Source organism: Antedon mediterranea, chromosome 3 (assembly GCF_964355755.1).
Source record: "Antedon mediterranea chromosome 3, ecAntMedi1.1, whole genome shotgun sequence".
Taxonomy (NCBI): Eukaryota; Metazoa; Echinodermata; class Crinoidea; order Comatulida; family Antedonidae; genus Antedon; species Antedon mediterranea.
In genome coordinates, this window is record NC_092672.1 from 33821195 (window position 1) to 33841224 (window position 20030).

General features: G+C 33.5%; 1 protein-coding gene and 1 long non-coding RNA gene across 2 annotated transcripts; both read left to right on the forward strand.

Moving 5' to 3' along the window:
* Positions 1-3763: 3763 nt before the first annotated feature.
* On the forward strand, positions 3764-7186 carry LOC140045294 (uncharacterized). Its single transcript, XM_072090139.1, has 3 exons — positions 3764-3878; positions 4739-4923; positions 5581-7186. Exons 2-3 carry the CDS (start codon positions 4831-4833, stop codon positions 5845-5847), a joined length of 360 nt encoding a protein of 119 aa, XP_071946240.1. The 5' UTR covers positions 3764-3878; positions 4739-4830; the 3' UTR covers positions 5848-7186.
* Positions 7187-16660: 9474 nt separating this feature from the next.
* Positions 16661-19369, forward strand: LOC140045295 (uncharacterized). The gene is made up of 3 exons (XR_011844569.1): positions 16661-17088; positions 18795-18900; positions 19255-19369. It is a non-coding gene; the product is annotated as an uncharacterized lncRNA (long non-coding RNA).
* Positions 19370-20030: the final 661 nt, after the last annotated feature.

A 20030-nucleotide genomic window follows, 5' to 3' on the forward strand; every position in this document is an offset into this window, starting at 1 on the left:
AACAAGTGATGTACAAACAGTTGAGAATTTTATAATAAATGGACAACTCTATATTTTGTTTGTTGCAAACAGCAGAATAGTTTACATCTACAAATTTAACTCACAAACAGGTAAGGTACTTGCCTATTGACAAAGAATGTATAAAAAGTGTCGTTGCTATTGATACGTCAAACGCTTTAGTTTGCAGCTCGATACAGAGGAGGTGGATAACTAAATGTATTTGTGTAATTTCAACCAGTGAATTATAACAGAATGGAAGGACAGCCGTAGCAGACCTAACTATATATCTCATCATTGTCATTTTACCTATTATCACCCTGGCGAAGGCCTTCCCAACCTGTCCCGTGTCCGTGCAGCTCTCTCATCCAGGATATGCCAGGATATAATCTCATCTCTACATCTTGTTTGTGTCTCGTCTACTTGTTCTTGCATATTGATTGATTGATTGAATGAATGATTGATTGATTTTGATTGATTGATATTGATTTATTGATTGATTGATATTGATTGATTATTTATTGATATATATTAATTGATTGATATTGACTGTTATTGATCACACACTCCTTTAATTTCTCTTCTATAAAAAATATGTAATTTTATTTGTTTTAGGTTTTTTCGAACAACATCAAGCGATGGCAACACATGCCGCATGTGATGCATCGTATTTAAAATTGACCATAAATCATTATTTACTTGTGACTAACGGAACATCATATGAAGTAAACTCAACGGTGTATAAATGGAATTTAACCAGTAACCTTTTCGTGGAGTATGCTCAGCTACCAAGTCATGGGTCTCTGAGTGGTAAACTATTCTCAGTAGATGGTATAATGTACGCGGCAATAGCAAATATAAACGGAACAGCAGCAGCAGCTCCAGGAGTTTGGAAAATAAAAGAAAACTGTAAGTGATATAAAGTGATTTCTTTTCAGTTACCTTATTATATAATGCACCTCACTTACGATGACCAAATATCTAGCTTGTGTCTAATTTGTGAATGTTTGTATGTATAGCGGAAGGTGATGGTTAGTGGTGTTGCGCATTGGGTATACCAATTGACGACGTATGGATGCTCACGCGAGGCAAGGTATCATACATTATCAGTGAATAATGCTAATTTATCGATTCAAATACAGGATATTTTTTATAGTTAATACAGATTTCAATAATGGTTTTGATGAATGGACTCAAGAAAATGTTGATACGTCATCAATGGGTAAGGGCGTATATATTTGAGTTTGTTATAGAAATATTATAGTGATCCATCCAAGAGTTTGGTTGCAAAAGAAACAATTCCGGTTCGTTAAGATCTAATGAATGTACTAAAACTAATTCTATTTAAATACAGTAAAAGACCCATTCTCTAAATTTGTGACGTTTTATAAAAATAATGCATATATATATATATATTACTTTAAAATCATTAAACCAGGTCATTCCTTGTCTTAAATGTAAGTTTTATGGTAAATTATGATAAGAAGAGAGAAACAATGCACTACATAAAAAGCTCGCGGTGAATGTCCTCTCGTGGACGGTCTTTAGGCCTAGCCTAGCTAGGCTTGTTTTGTAGGCATAGCTGGTAAACATCGCTAAAATAATTAGAATCGACTTATTTTCACATTTTTAGTCGCATGCAACGCGACTCTACAGCTCACTATGTCGGTCGGCTGATCGTCGGTCGATTGGTCGGTAAACACTAACTAAAATTTGAACACGCGACTGCAGTCATGTATATGGTCTTGTTAACCGTTAAAAGAAGAAAAAAGTTATCTGAATAGGACCATATAGTATCTACTTTTACATTAAATGTTGTTTGTGACCTTTAGATCTATAAAACGTAGGGAATGGGACTTTAAGTTTCGGCAAAACAAGCATCATAGAACTCGAATTCTATGTTGTTTAGTTTGTTTATTTCCAAATGCATAGAGGATTTTCATTTCTTTGTTGTTTTCACTTTTTCAGTTTTACTCCAATTTCGGTTTTATTTAGTACCGTTTTTCTTAGTTAAAACAGATTTCCAGACAGGTTTTGATGGCTGGGCTCAAGTAAATAATGATGGGTTTGATTGGACACGGATAAAAGGTGCAACGAGATCAACAAACACTGGACCAACAGACGGCCATACAGGTACAGAAAAGTTTTTAGATGATTGGAGGTATTGGTAATTCTTTTTTTGATACAGTATAATATTGTACCATTTTGTTTATTTCAACAGATTATTATATTTATATTGAAACATCAAATCCAATAACTGAAGGGATGTCAGCTCGCCTGAGAAGTCCATTACTATCAAACAGCCAAAGTACTGTATCTTTATCATTCTACTATCACATGTACGGAGCTACTATTGGAACACTCAACGTTTACAGAACGTCGAACTTGGAAGACAAACGGTTATGGACAAGAAGTGGTAACCAAGGAAATACATGGCATTATTCTGGTACAATAAAATGTACACACAATGGTTATGGAGACAACTACATTGTGTTTGAAGGCATTAGAGGAAGTTCCCATACTGGTGATATTGCAATTGATGACATTCAATATAATGGTGGTATGTAACTTTAAAATGATATATTTTTTGTTGAGATTATGGAATTGCATTACTGTTTTACTACAGTACATATTATTAACAAATAAAAAAGAATGTCTAGAAAACTAACATTTCTAGTTTCTAGTATATTTCTGCTATTAGAAAAATCAGACAAACTAAATGAATTGTTCCATTAGTAATCAGAGGGACTAAAACAATATCAGTATACCTTTTTACTTGGCAAAATAGAATCTTGCTATAAAGTATAAGTATAGTACTTACTCTGTTTCATTCACACGATGCGTCCACAATTTATCGTTTTGAATGTTTTGGTGTTAATAGGTATATTACTTTAAAGAACACGCATGAGTATTCATTGGTGACGTCACAAAACTCTACATTAAATCTGATATAGTGCAATCCATTTAGTGGTGGTATGAATTTTATAATAGCAGAATAATATAATAATAATAATAATAATAAACAGTATTTATATAGCGCCTAATGGATCACTGACCCCTCTAGGTGCTTTACATAGGACCTTAACTAATGGTAATAAACTATCCCTTCCGGTATTTCTTAGTCGAGGTTTCGGGGATAAAACTAGAAAACTCAGATAAGGCAAACAACTACAGATCTTTTCTTACCCGATATAGGCTACTGTAGGAACTGGTAGTCGCAATCTAAAAACCAATCTATCATAAAGATTAGATTTAACATTAACGTATCGTTGTGTGTTTGGTGCGGCATTTTTTTTTTCAATTTCCTTTTTTTATTTTTATGAAAATTTTTCTTTTAGTTCAAACAGATTTCCAAACTGGTTTTAATGGTTGGACTCAAGAATATCATTGGACACGGAAATATGGTTCAACAAACACTGGACCAGTAAACGGTCATTCGGGAAATACAAGTAAGTGTATATAGGTGCATATAATAATGTTATTGATACAATTGAATATTAGACTACATTTCTGCAAGATCAAAAATGTATATAAAGTTATAATGTTTAATGTTTACATAGATGATTATTATGCTTACATTGAAACATCACCTGTAAGTGCTGAAAGGTCAGCTCGCCTAAGAAGTCCGGTTCTGCCAAAAAGCCAATATGTATATTTATCATTTTACTACCACATGTACGCCGGAGCTACTATTGGAATACTTAAGGTTTACAGAAAAACAAACGTTGGGAACAGACTGTTATGGACAAGAAGCGGTAACCAAGGAGATGCATGGTATTACGCTGCAGTACAATTTGAGCAAACTAGTGATGGAGACAACTACATTGTGTTTGAAGGCAGTAGTGATATTGCAATTGATGACATTCAATATTGCTGCAGTAGTATGTATACTTTTAAAATGTTGTTAGTTAGGATTAATTATACAGTACTGTAGGCCTAGCTATCCTGCATACTATAGTACTTAGATTTCCTAAAATATTTGTATTTTTATTGTACGAAATTTTAATATTAATTATTTCTTTCTGTACAGATTTTGTTGCCCGTTTATCTAAAAAAGTTGAATCTGAATAATTTTCAAAATTTCCAAATGTATTTACATAATAAAATCTGGCCATAGATTGAGCGGGTGTCACTCAATCAACCAACCGTGACGTCATGAAATACGCCATTTTGTGAATTCATCGTTTCAATTATATAACCATAACCACTTGTCAGATTTATAAATAAAATTCACAACGAGTAAACTTCAGATTAATGTTCAACATATACCCATAACAAATGTACGTATACGCACGATAATTGCTGAGCAATCGCAAATCAACATTTTGTTTAAATGCTCAAAATCAATTTTTAGCGTTTGAATTTTTTCGCGTCGCGCACACATTTTCTTTGCGGACAACATAGATGTAAAAAAAAAATAATTATTATACATGATATTTGTTCTTCAGCCCTATAGTCATATATTCCTATATATAATTTTCATGAAGAGAAAATGTGAATAAAAGACACATGTAAAATCGTGCGCTCACCAATAGGCAATTGAATGCAAATTTATATAAAAACATACCTATTTTAAATAGCTCTTCAGAATGAATGGTGACCCACAATAATGTTTTAAACTTATTTAAACATCCAGGTCATATGATGACACATAGATTAATGTACGTGCAAGATCACTTATGGAATTAAATTCTAGTTATTACTCTAATTTGTAAACTGTTTTAATTTTGTCACTCACTAGGCGCTTTCTGGGCAACTGGAATCGAGACATTCACAAATGATGGCGATACTTACTTAGTAGCTGTGAATCCTTTGGAATGTGCACATACCATAATGGTGTATAGATGGGATGAGATGTCTGAAAAATTTAAAATTCATCAACATATTCCTGTGGAACATTGTCCCACGAAATCTACGATTTTCAAAGTAAGTACCACCCCTGTGAATCAGTCTCCTCATTTTCACACTACTACAAAATTACATGGCAAAATAACATTGAAATACACTACTTGTTTTCTGGAAATTAAAAAAATGACCGAATAAAATGGTTCAATATAATAATTATTCTAATGTTGAAATTTCTGATGTAAAAAAAGTTTAAAATGTGTTACTTTCTCTGATTGGTGATCTTTGTTAATTTTTTGCAGTTTTTTCTAGATCTGTATTAAGTATTATATAACAACTAAATAAATTCCTGTCATTTGATTGGACAATGGGTCACATGGCGTGCAATAGTACGAACTATTAAACAATCGTTTAATAGTACTTTTTTTCGTGTACGAAAAAAAATCTAGGCCTTTAGGTATTAGGCCTAGGCATTTTAGCCTTGCTAATTCAATGACAAGAACCTATTTAGATGTTTTAGATTCACAACTAATGAATGTTTTATATTCGTGTAATAGTACAAATAATTGCATTTGGTGAATTATTATATTATATCAACTCGGCTTCGCCTCGTTGAAAAAATAACCTTTTCATCCTTCACCTCATGCCATTGTTTGTACCATTACGCTCAACAACATTCATTATTTGTATATTTTATATTGTGTTCTATATCAATGAAGATGTTTTCTATATTTACAGGTTGGCGGAGAAGTATTTATGATAATAACCACAAGCAGAACGGAATCACGTGATGCTGATGACAATTTTGAACTCTATACTCCGTCATCACCAATAATTAAATTAGAAAGGAGTATGTTCGTAAGTTACGGAGCCATACCATCACACGAATGTTATGATATAACATTTTTTGAGCGAGATGGGAAGTACTTTTTGGGTCAGTCGAATAAACGAAATGTTAGTGGTGGCGTAACTAATCCAACCTTCAACATATACCAATGGGTGTAGTTGATGTAAAGTTTAAAACGTATGGCGCTCGTTGATTTTCAAAACTCGATATTGCATCATCGCCGCCAATATTTAAACTGGACGGAGGTTTGTTGGTAAATTAGGGAGCCATAACGTCATATAACTGTTCTTACAACATTTTTTAAGGAGATAGAAAGGGAGTACTTTTTGAGGCAGTTCATGGCTAAACTACATTTCCTCCTCCATGGTCAGTCGAAGAAACAAAGTTTTTAGTGGGATAACCAATCCAAACTTCAACATATATCAATTGGTGTGTATTTGTAGGTCCCGCTCTCCTGCCATGTGCCTTATTGAACTATAACATGCACATAAACTTATTTATATATCAATAAACTAAAAACTGTAACTATTTACAAAGTCTTAAAATATTGTAGTATAAACTAATGCGCCCTATGACTCTGATTTAACCTTTTGGGAAAGCGAGAGAGAGGGGAGAGAGGGAGTATCGTGTACGCGTCAACCAGAAGGAAATGAGCGCGTGCAGAAGGACCGTTAGACTCAATAGCTACGTCGCATGGCTCGTCGTACAAAAACGAATTACGCGATAAAAAAAATATGATATACGTAGAATGCAAATATTGAGGAGGATTGTTTTTTCCCTGTATCTAAACATCTCACACAAAACCCCAAATAAATGCACACTATATATCGTGTTAGTTTGATTATTGTTATAAGTAAAATCAACGGCGGTTTAATTACAGGATTTTTAAAATAATTTCATTTTGAACGTAACCTAATGTATCTTTCACAGAATACGCGTATATTGATATATTGCCTGGGCTACAGGCGGAGTTTTGTCTTAATATTAGTAAAGAGATAAATATTTGTGCACATATGGCGTTTCATAGGTTTATTTACTTGAGTTCAGACAAAAATCAAAACGACGACGTAACGTGTGGAATGACTTAAAAAAGACAATAAATACAGACTTGGAGCAAGTCTAATTGATATAGTGAAATTATTTTAGACGAATATGTGTTGTAATAAATAGAAGATTTGTTTCTGCCTTTAATCGATATTGTTCAATGTTTGTTTGACAAATTTTAATATTACTTGCTGTAGTAGTCTTGTCTTGTTTATATATGTATAAATCTATAGAAGTCTTATCAAGGTAAAAAGTGGTCAGAAAATAGACAAAATAGAACTAGAATAGTATGACTATATCCCTGTCGCTCTACATGTTGTCTACTACTTAAGCTTGGTTCCCACTAGAACGTAACGCAAGGACGTAAACGCAACGCAAGCGTTTTAACCAATGACAAGTAATAAGTACTTTCATCAATTTGTTTCCATGTGTAATATCTCCTTTAAAAAAATTTTTTTTTTTTAACTTTTTAACTTTTTAATGTTGTAAATTTTGATGTTTGAAAGCTTGTACCAATTTTATATGTAAATCTCTCGCAATTCAGTTTTATGTTATATATACTGCAAAGAGAAATATTGAATAAAAGCAGAATGAATGAAGCGAAGTTACAGACAGTTAGCAATATCTCAAGCGAATAAGCTATCGCTTGTGATTGGTCAATTCACTTGCGTTGCGTTACGTCTTTACGTTGCGTCACTAGTGAGAACCACGCGTTAGATGTATAACGTAACGTGATTATACCATGGATGAAGTACGTCCTCTATACCCATTACACGAGCGGTATCACGTCTAACGACGCTTTTTTTTTGCTTTGTTTTTTACATTTTTACATTATTGTATTGTTATGTCGAACTTTGTCATGGTTACCGCATGTTTTAGTTTTAATATGTATGGTCATGTTTATGAAAAATATTGACTATTAATATTTGTAAAATGCATATTAACAATGGTTAGGCTTAATAATTTATTTAACTAAAGTATAAGCATATGTGTTAGATTAGTATTACCAAGAACGTTTGTTTTTAGTCATATAATAAAGTATATATTGAAATAATGCTGTTAACTGAGTTTAGTGATTATTTAATTGCTGTTGATGGCGTGCTTACCTGGAATAATTTGCATAAAAATGTGGCGCATGCGCACGTTTGGAATCTACTTACTAGCTGGTGTGGTTAGTTGAGACGATGCCAGCGTATACACAAGAGAATGGTGTGATTGCTAGATGATAATGTAATTTTGCTACAGATTTAATACATCATCACTATGTGGCATGAATACGGGCCTTCTGTGTTCTTTCACATGTCACTTAGTGGTCACTTAGGCCGCAATTATAAATGCATCACGATACTTAGAAGTACACATTGCGAAAGACAGTCAACTACCAACGGTATTTTGTTGTTGTTTATGTTGATTCCGTTGTCATGTTTACAGCATTTTTAAAAATGTTTATGGTCATGAAGAATATTATTGAATATTAATGTTTTTAAAACGCATATTTAACAATGCTTAGGTTTAATTATTTATAAGTAAAGTATATAGGTGGTAGATAATGATATTACCAAGCACGTTTGTAATGGTTTTTGTTCATAGAATAAAGTATACTGAAATATATTAAATAGTTTGGAAGCGCATTGTGAAAGACAGTGAACTACCAACGCTAGTGGGGGAACCATCGATGAGCTCTAAGTCACAAATTGTAGGAAACGTTATACACCATTTTGACACGAAACACACAAGAACTTTTAACGTTCCTTCTCAACAGACATGATGCGCGCTGCCGCCAAAGTTGTTAACATAATTACATTTATCGTTCTGTTGTTAACTAGTTGCGATTCCTATGTGGAATGTGATATTAAACCTCCACACACGTCACCTTCTCACGTCTACGGACACGCTAACACAGCAATGTCAAACGAACTGGGCAAATACAAGGCAACGCAATACGAGTGTATGCAGCTTTATCGAAAAGACGCACGTTGCCTAGCGTTTACGTACGCTACTGATACGCAAGAGTGCGCGACGTTTGATCGGGATAGCGTCACTGGACCGCAATACATGAAGACGGTGTCTGGTGTCTGGTTCTATGACATGCGACGAAAGAGAAAAGATTTTACTCGGGTAAGATTAAAGCATTATTTGCTTGAATTGTATTGTAGGCTGTATTTGTGAATCTTGTGATTTATTTGTTTGTGGTATTGGATTAACACTGCACTGTAAATGTTTCGTTTGTATAGAGTTACCTTGGCAGATGCCAACAAAACAACAAATGCGTTAACGGAGGCTCGTGTATCAATGATTGCTCAGAGAACAAGGATACACCTGCGCATGCCCTGTACAATTTTATGGGAAATTTTGCGAACACAGTAAGTTCAAATACTAATTACATATCTTCTCCCAAATGAACACCAGAATAATTACTTAATTTGTTAACATAAATCAGTAAATTAACATTTGCTGAAAATATTTGTTTAGCGTTAACATTAACAATAATTTTTATCCACGATTACGTGTTAAAATCAAACATCGTTAGCAAATCATCGGCAAGCAATACGGCGTTCTCACATACAAGAACAAACATTATCTCGTGATTGGCGGATAGTAAGTGTTTTAGTATAGTGTTTTAGCATAAACAGAACATATACAGACGGGTTTGTCGTTTTGTGCTGGGGCAGTATGTAAAGTTCTGTCTACACAATCAAACTTTATGTGACAACAAAATGGGATGTGCCCATATATGCCCATGATGATGTCATATCACTACCATATTTGGGTACATCACACTTTTTTGTCACATAAAGTTGGATAGTGTAGACAGAGCTTTACATTTTCATAGAAAGAATTTATCATTCGGGCTGATATGGCTCTGACAAAAAACAAGTTTATGTTTATCAAAATTCGCTATTTTTATTTGTTTATGTAACGATTGTTGTAATTCAGTTACAATTAAAATTAATAAACCCTTGATTGTTAAAAAAATTAAGATTAATTAAATCAGACTTTGAATAGGTTATGTTGTAGTTTTAATAACGTTAATCACTTCAGTAGAAAAAAAACAGGGAAAAACAAAGTTTTCACTGATAAAATGAGAAAATAAATGGTTAAATTCAACCAAAAACCCATTTGCTGGCAGACAATTTGACTATTTTTCCTTTAAATTACAGTTTTTCAGATAAATACATTTCTTTTCGATCAGATTTTTAGTCAAAATTGATAATGGATATTATGTGAAATTAAAAATGGCATATTCAACTAAAAATTTTGAAAACAATTTTTTTTCAAGGGGCCAATATATCTTTAACTGTAAGAAGTCATAATTATTCTTACAACAAATATTACAATTGTTACTATCGTGCAAATTGGTGTCTTTGAATTAGGAAATGGAGTGAGCAGTTTGTTAAGATGCATTATAGCACACATAAAAAGCTCACTTACTCGTGTTTTTGGCCCGAAGTTGGCACACTATCAGAATATACTTATCTAAATTCCTTTTTCTAATGAAAATTACCAAAATTTGACTTTACCAAATGGTGTACGAAAAGTTGAGAATTTTATAATAAATGGAAAACTCTATATTATGTTTCTTGCAAACTACAGAACAGTCTACGTCTATGTTTTGAACTCGCATGGTATGTATATACGTTTATTACACTACGCTGCAGCTCAAGAAAGAGTGATACCGAGAAGATTTATCCCAAGTACCAGGTCATGGGGTTCAGAGTGGTAAACTTTTCTCAGTGGATGGTAGTTTATACGCGGCAATAGCAAACTACAATGGAACGACTGAATCACCAGAGGTTTGGGAAATAAAAGAAAACTGTAAGTTCTAAAAACAACATTTGTTTTTAGTTTATGATTCACCTTCTTACAAGTTAACTACGACTCAGCTGTTCATCTTTTCATCAAATTTTACTTTATTTTTACTAATTATCTTTTTATTTATTTCTTTCTTTATTTATTGCTCTATTTTTTCTATCTTTTTTAAAAACTATTAACTTGTCTTAGGCAGTCCCGTCACAAGATGTTTATCTTTTTGGGCTCCTGCTGTCGTCCTTATTTTGTAAATCTTAATCTTTGGACGAAAATAAATGTTATTTGAATTGAACTACAGCTGCTGTTCAATCGTAAATCAGGATTCCTGAATCAATTAGAAATATTTAATCAAGTATCAATAAATAAAAATAATACATTACAGCGTAGTCTGTTCCTAATTATGAACACTAAAGCCGATTTTCCACTAGGCGAATTTGTTCGCGCGAATCGAAAGCGTCATGCTATGCACATGCGTATTCGCGTTTCTGTCTGTCATACTGCCTTCTTCGTCGAATTCTAGTTCCTTTGATTTTTCGCTTCAGCGAAATTGACTAGTTCGAATTGTTTCTACTTTTTGCGAAGCGAAACATTGCGCAACCAATCAGAGCTCAGGAAATGAGCTATGACGCTTTCATGAGCACTCATGCGAATCGAAATGCTCAGCAACCACGCGGAGAACATGAACGTCGCAGCTATTCGCTCTGTAGTGGAAAGAGGGTAGGCGATTTTTTTCTCTTCGAAACGTTGGATTCGCGCGAACAAATTCGCCTAGTGGAAAATCAGCTTTAAGCTATATTGGAATACACATCGTGTTAAGATATATTATTCTGACAACAGAGTATAATCATCATTCGTGTGCAAAAAAAAAAAGAAATATGACGTCACGGTTACCAGTTTATTATTGATTGGAGTATACCGTTGTTAATTTCTTATTTGAAGTTGATTATCGATTATTGATTTTCAACTAAAGATAAAATTGCGATAATAATTCAAAGGGTATCATGTGTTTTGTTTAGGGGTTTATGAAGGTTGTTTTGTAGACGCCAGTACCAGAGCATTGTCAGACGCGTCTACCTCTAGTGGAAGCATGGCAATTGAGTACTGTGTAAAGTATTGCTCTGACCAAGGAATTCCTTATGCTGGATTACAAATGGGATCATACTGCTTTTGTGGAACGACGTACTCGAAGTACGGAGAACGACGTCCTGAAAGTGAATGTTCTTCGGTCTGTGCAGGAAATCCGCTGGAAAAGTGTGGTGGTGTCTGGAGAAATTCAGTATACAAAACAGGTATTCGAGAAGACAAAGAACAATCACCTATTACATAATAATCATGATGGAGTTATGTAATAATAAACACGTGATCCAAGTTGAAAACCAGTCATTGTATACAGTTACTAAAAGTGTTATCACATAAAGCCACTCCGAGAGTACATACCTCAGCCTACTGTATAAATTCTCCTATACATAAAATTTCTCCTGGAAAAAAAATATATATTATATTTGTGTGTGTCTAATGTTGTTTGTGATCTAGGCTAATTTCACTACAAGCATGTGTATGCGAGTTTGGTGTAATGGTTATGTAACAAGCTTTTCAATTAACAATAGCTTCAGTTGACTAACAATAGAACAGCAACGCGAAAATCAAACGAGTGAATTTGAAAGAAATAGATTTTTTTAAACTACTCGCATAAAAAATGTCCACATTAAATCAAATTATGTTTTTAGAATTACAAATCACAAATTAAAACGAAGTTTTTTGGACAAGTATAGTTCTCGAGAAAATGCAATTTCAGTTTACTTGTTACTTTAAGACTACTCGCCGGCTTTTGAAAAATTCTGTCCTATCTTTTAACACTAGGAGGTCTAAAAAGTATACTAAAAAGTGGTCCAGAATTGGGACCATTAAATGGTCCTTGACCACATATTTATCTGTATATTCATTTTGGTAAAGATCTTGTAATTACTTTTTGAGTAATCCTGCTAACAAACAAACAGACAAACAAACAAACAGACGCGATCGATTACATATACCTCCTTGGCGGAGGTAAATAAGAGGAAGGGAAAGTTTAATTGAGAGAAAGGTTAACTTGCTCTCCCAGTGGACATACTGGGAGAGGTCGATCATCACAAAGTTTTTTGAAGACCTTCTCCTTAAAAATCTCATTAATTTCCTTCCCAAATTCTTATGCTTTGACTCCACTATCAAACTTTATGTGACAAAATTAATGTTACGAGCCCATATATGGACATGATGATGTGATGATTAGTGATTTGGGCATCACTAACATATTTGGTTTACATCACACTTCTTTTGTCAAATTAATTTGACAGTGCAGGCAGAGCTTTAGGCATAATATTTCTTTGTATTTTACGAGTTGTAATTAAAAACATGTTTTTTGACATTCGTTTTATAAAGACTACAAAATTTACATATCGAATATATCTGTTCTGTTTTGAGAAAAACTACAGTTTTATTCGATCAAATAAATGCAATGTGACTTTTCAGGCGGTGGTCTTGAACTAGTACAGTCGCTGGACGAATCGAACGCTGGCTCAACAGGAATCGATACATTCACAAATGACGGAGATACTTACTTAGTAGTTATGAATCATTATAACTGTATACAGAACACAATAGTTTACATATGGGACAAAGTGTCTGGTCAATTTAAAATTCATCAACGTATTCCCGTGAAGCATTGTCCCACTAGATCTACCATTTTCAAGGTAAGTGTGATCGTGCCCGATCCCCATCGTACCTATTAAAAATTTTCAATTTTTCGCGCTAAAGCTGAAAAATAAATGACCCAGGTCAATGTGCTTTGAAGAAAGGAGAATTACGGGCATTAAAATAAGTTTAAGTGTAAAGATTCGTCTACACTATCAAACTAGTTTGACAGAAAAAGAGTGATGTGCCCAAATGTGGTAGTGATATGACATCATCATGTCTATATATGGGCACATCACATCTTTTCCACATAGTTTGATAGATAGACAGAACTTTAAACAATTAAACTGCCTCTTTCGAGTTGCTTTTTGTTGATCTCTCTCTTAATTTGCCTTTTTTGTTTTATTAAATTATATCTTTCAACTATCTGATAACGTTGTTTATTTTCAGGTCAGGGGAGAAATATTTATGGTATTACTCACTATCAGAACGGAATGGAGCAACGTTATAACGTCAACGATATTGAGTTCTATACTACGTCATCGCCGATATTTAAACTTGAGGGAAGTATGTTCGTAACATACGGATCCATAACGTCACATGAATGTTACTTCATTTCTTTTTTTGAGCGAGATGGGGAGTACTTTTTGGGACAGTCGAATCAACGAAATGGCAATGATGGAAGCAAAACTGATCCAAGTTTTAACATTTACCAATGGGTGTAGAAGACCACGATTTCAAGTCTGTGATTCACTGAGTTAAGTCATAGCACTCATAATATAACTGTACTGATACTAACATGATTTCAAAACTTGCACTAAATTCTATAATCGCACGATTGTTATTCGTTTCTTGAAAGTATCTTGTTGTGATGGCGCTGGTTACAATCCGTTATGCGTGACTAATAAAATTAAAGATGTATTGTCCCCCAAAAACATAAAAAATGAAGATTAATTAAATCAGACTTTGAATATGTTATTTTGTAGTTTTAATAAAGTTAATCACTTCCATAGAAAAAAAATGGAAAAAATAATGTTTTCACTTATAAAATGACAAAATAAATGGTTAAATTCAATCAAAAACCTATTGGCTGGCAGCCAATTTGACCATTTTTTTGCTTTAGATTACAGTTTTTTCAGTTAAAATACATTTTTTTAAATCCAATTTTTGGTCAAAGTGGATAACTATTATTTTATATTAAAATGGCATATTCAACAAAAAATGTTTTAAGAATTTTTGTTCAGGGGGACAATACATCTTTAAGTAATGCTTAAACGTCATACGTATGGAGAGAGATTTGTACTCGTGGTTCACTGTGAGTATGGGAGTCTGGTATTACGTCATACTATTAGATATAGATGTCGTAAATACTGTACGAATGAATTAAGCTGTCGTTTTGTACATCCGACTACGAATATTATTGACCGAAATGAATGATCAAAGTTTGATGGCGCTATTTATACTTCGTAATGCACAAATGGTTACGTAATTATTGTAATTCTTTGTATTGTTATTCAATGGAATTGTGTGTGTTATATATTGAAACACTGATAAATATTTTGAATGGGGTAATTGGTCTTGCACACCAAACCTTATCCAAACCGACCAAATCAAAGTTTAGGGATTCCCGAACCATGACAGTATTACATATGAGTAATCAAAATACGGTGTTGTTTTGTAATTTCTGGTACCGGTTGATCGGTGAAGGTTATGACTTGTAATAGGACATCTCCCTGGTTTATGTAAATAAAGTACGAATGAATTTAACTTGTTCTTACATTTACACAAAAGAAAATGTATTTGGTATATATTACCAGTATAACTTTGTCACGAAACATGGCGACTTGAAAGCGAGTGACTGGCCAGGCGATTTAAGACATCTTTCGAGACGAGTAGGGGGGGGGGGTGACCCCGGATTACTAGTATATGCCTACACACAGCCACTGCCACTCACATCCATTCATCTATAGAGAGCAACACACCCATCAGGCGGTAGGGGGTTTCCTTTTATTCCTACTCCTGGGCCTAATGAAAAATACAAGAAAATTAAAAATGAAATAATACACTGGTTGATTGATTGATCCCTTTAATTCAGAATAAATATTTCACATACAACAAACAACACAAAACAGAACATCACACTAAAAAGGATTTTCTTCCATTTAGTGATGAGATTTGAAGATTGTAACAGATAGTTCGTAGTACACACAACAAGATCATGTTCACTAATCAAAAATCTTATTCTAAAATCATAGACGCACTTGCGTACATGCTCGTAAAAAGAGGATATTCAAATCATTAAATTGTAGTTATATAGATACGTTATGGTTAACCCTATTGCAACGGTTATATTATGTTATTTAAAGCTAAAAGTATAGGCCTATTGACTTGAGTATTTATTTTACCCTATGCCAGCATCGTTGTGTATACCGTTGCCAGAGTTACCGCATGCTAATTCAAGTTTTAATTAAAACTCAATTGTTAAATAGGTTAAATATTACGCGCACATATTGCGTTAGCATCATCTGATATGATGTAAACAATTGTTTAATGTATTTCACCGTAGGCCTACATCGTTGTTTACACCGTTGCGATAGACCGCATGATAATTTAATGTAAGTTTCAAATATAATCATAATAATTATAGTTCATGTGACATTGTCGGTACTAATTTTGTTTTGTGTTAACATCTATTGTAATATTACGTGAAAATATTTAAATAATACGTTGATTGATTGATTGATCCCTTTAATTCAGAATAAATATTTCACATACAACAAACAATACAAAACAGAACATCACACTAAAAAAGGATTTTCTCCCATTTAGTGATGAGATTTGAAGATTGTAACAGATAGTTCGTAGTACACACAACAAGATCATGTTCACTAATCAAAAATCTTATTCTAAAATCATATACGCACTTGCGTGCATGCTCGTAAGAAGAGGATATTCAAGTCATTAAATTGTAGTTATATAGATACGTTATGGTTACCCTATTGCAACGGTTATATTATGTTATTTAAAGCTAAAAGTATAGGCCTATTGACTTGAGTATTTATTTTACCCTATGCCAGCATCGTTGTGTATACCGTTGCCAGAGTTACCGCATGCTAATTCAAGTAACGTAGCAAGGTACAGTCAGTTGAGAAAAGAGTTTGGAAGTATTGACATTGCGAAAGTTTGAATGTTAACCGCTACTAACAAAGTAGTGTAGATTTCTACCCATTTAACGATTTTCAAGACGAATGAAGATAGTAAAGAAACTTGAAGATGCGCGCCACATTTATTACATCCATTACGTGTATCACAGCTTTGGCGTTAACTAGTAGTTGTAATGGGTATGTGGAATGTGATATCAATCCACCAGAAACGTCACCTTCTCACTTCTACGGACACATTAATACAGCAATGTCAAACGAACTGGGCAAATACAAGGCAACGCAATACGAGTGTATGCAGCTTTGTCGAAAGGACGCACGTTGTCTAGCTTTTACGTATGCTGCTGGTACGCAAGAGTGCGCGACGTTTGATCAAGATAGTGTCACTGGACCGCAATACATGGAGACGGTATCTGGTGTTTGGTTCTATGACATGCGACGAAAGAGAAAAGATTTTACTCGGGTAAGATTAAAGAATTATTTGCTTGAATTGTATTTAATTGTAGGCTGCATTTGTGAATCTTGTGATTTATTTGCAAGTTGTGGTATTGGATCAAAGCTACACTGTAAATGTTTCGTTTGTATAGAGTTACTTCGGAAGATGCCAACAAAACAACAAATGCGATAACGGAGGCTCGTGTATCAATGATTGCTCAGAACAAGAATACACCTGTGCATGCCCGGTACAATTTTATGCGAATTTTTGCGAACACCGTAAGTACAAATCTAGAAAGCCACTCCGAGAGTGTACTACTGTAAAATTTAATTAACTTTTGGAAACGATAAAGATGAGAAAATCTGTGGGAATGAGAACCCATCCAACCGAGACTCAAACTCGGACCGTCTGCTTGATATGCAGTTGCCTTAACCATTAGACAACTGGGGCTTTCATGGTATTGTTCTTTAACTATATATATGCAACACTAGCCCTTCATCAGTATATATATATACTGATATATATATATAAACACATTAGGCAATGAACATTAATTCTAAACCGCCCGGTGATATACTGAAATTTAATTAATTAATTTGAAACGATAAAGATATATATATATATAGGAAACTTTTCTGGCTGTTTTACTTATCGTTTTTGATTTAGCTTTTCGCTTTTTTTTTGTATCTCCATCGAGATCCAGCCACTGATACCCACAGCATTGTCATTTTTTCAGTAATTTGCCTTTGGATATATATATATATATATATATATATATATTAACAATAGTTTCAGTTGACTAACAACAGGAAAGTCAAAAACAAACGGGTGAATTTGAAAAGAAATGTGTTCTTTTAAACTGTAACTCGTATGAAAAAGCCTGTACAATAAATCAAATTATGTTTTAAAATTACGAATCACAAATTGAAACGCTTGCCTCTTGTACAAGTAGTTCTCGAGAAATTACTTTAAGACTGCTTGCCGGCTTTTGAAAATTCTGTCCTATCTTTTAACACCAGCATGTCTAAAGATCTTGCAATAACTATTGAGTAATCCTGCTAACAAACAGACAAACAAAATGAAAGCACTCAGGAACTGAGTGAAGTACTCATGTAAGCTTAACCGGTCGGCCAGTCGACTAATATTTTGGTCCATTTCAAAGAATATGTCCATGTTAAAAGAATACAGAGTGTGCTATCTAATATATCAATAGACGATAAGCTTTTGTGACATGACCAATATATCAATTTTCCTGAAAATCAATAGGCATGTTCTGACAGTAAGTATATACCTATGCACAGAATGAAATAGTGTTGTTACTAAAAAAACTAATTATCAACTAACAATAGTCGCGTTTGACTAACACTGAAACAGCAACGCGAAAAACAAACGGGTGGATTTTAAAAGAAATAGGTTTATTAAAACTACTCGTATTAAAAATCCGTATTACAAATCACAAATTATTACTCTTGCCCAAAAATGAAGGTTTTGGACAAGTAGTTCTCGAGAAACTGCAATTTTAGTTTACTTGTTACTTTAAGACTGCTTAGTGGTTTTTGAAAATTGTCTCCTATCTTTTAAAACTAGCCGGTCTGAAAATAATATCATTTTTTATTATTTGTGAAGTTATTAATATATCAATTATCTTGAATTTCAATAGCCATGGCCTCATACCTACCTACACCAAAAAATCCAGAATGATAACTTGAGAATTGTAGGCGCTATCGTGCTAAAAAAACATACATACAAACAAAGCAAGTACTTTACTTGGCAACATTTTATTTTGTCAATTAACAAACAGACACATGCAATCTATTACATATACCTCCTTGGCGGAGGTAAATTATATTTCTTCTCTACATATAAAACATGTCCTCCTAAATGAACACCCAAATATTACCTTTTGTTTTTCAAAAATCAGTAAATGTATAACAGTTTGCTGAAAACATTTGTTTAGCGTTAACATTAACAATCATTTTTTCAGGATTTATCCACGATTACGTGTTAACATCAGAAATTGTTGGAATATCATCAGCAAGCAATACGGCATTCACATACAAGAACAAACATTATCTCGTGATTGGCGTATAGTAAGTATCTTGAATTTGGACATCGACATCATCATCATCATCATCATTATCATCATCATTATCATCATCATCATCATTATCATTATCATCATTATTATCATCATCAGTATTATTATTATTATTATTATAGTTACGGTAGTTGGTTATTTTATACGTTAAACCATTTAAGCCAACGTAAAGACGTCGGCGCACCGTATTGATTTGACCAATCACAAGCGATAGATTGTTCGAACTGTCGTTTGCCATTGGTCAACTCACTTGCCTTTGGTCAACTCACTTGCCTTGTGTATACGTCTTTGCATTATAAGTGAACGGTCTGGAAACTGAGGGGAGGTATTTTTTTAAACATTTCAGTGACGGTGCTTGTGGATCTCCAATATACAGATACAACAATGCTAATAAACTGTATGAACATTACCAATATTTGACTGGAACAAGTTATGTACAAAAAGTTGAGAATTTTAAAATAAATGGACAACTCTATATTTTGTTTGTTGCAGACAGCAGAATAGTTTACGTCTACACATTTAACTCACAAACAGGTAAGGGTACGGTACTTTGCTATTGATACATCAAACGCTTTATTTTGCAGCTCGATACAGACGAGGTGGGTAACCCAGTTCAACTTCACATTAACTATTAACGTATAAAAAGTTTCTTTGCTATTGATACATCAAATGCTTCAGTTTGCAGCTCTTTACTAAATGTATTTGTGTAATTTCAACCAGTGAATTATAACAAAATGGAAGGACAGTCGTAGCAGACCTAACTATATATCTTGTCATAGTCATTTTATTAGCCCTCTCTATGGCGAAGGCCTCCCCAACCTGTCCCGTGTCCGTGCAGCTCTTTCATCCAGGATATGTCAGGCTATTATCTCATTTCTACGACTTGTTTATGGTCTCATCTACTTGTTCTTGCATATTGATTTTGATTGATTTTGATTGATTGATTGATTGATTGATTGATTGATTGATTGATTGATTGATTGATTGATTGATTGATTGATTGATTGATTGATTGATTGATTGATTGATTGATTGATTGATTGATTGATTGATTGATTGATTGATTGATTGATTGATTGATTGATTGATTGATTGATTGATTGATTGATTGATTGATTGATT

Excerpts from the sequence above, each read along its gene's own strand:
- LOC140045294 (XM_072090139.1), top strand. The coding sequence starts at position 4,831 with ATGGTGTATAGATGGGATGAGATGTCTGAAAAATTTAAAATTCATCAA. Across the intron at positions 4,924-5,580 it reads CGAAATCTACGATTTTCAAA|GTTGGCGGAGAAGTATTTAT; the intron begins GTAAGTACCACC and ends CTATATTTACAG.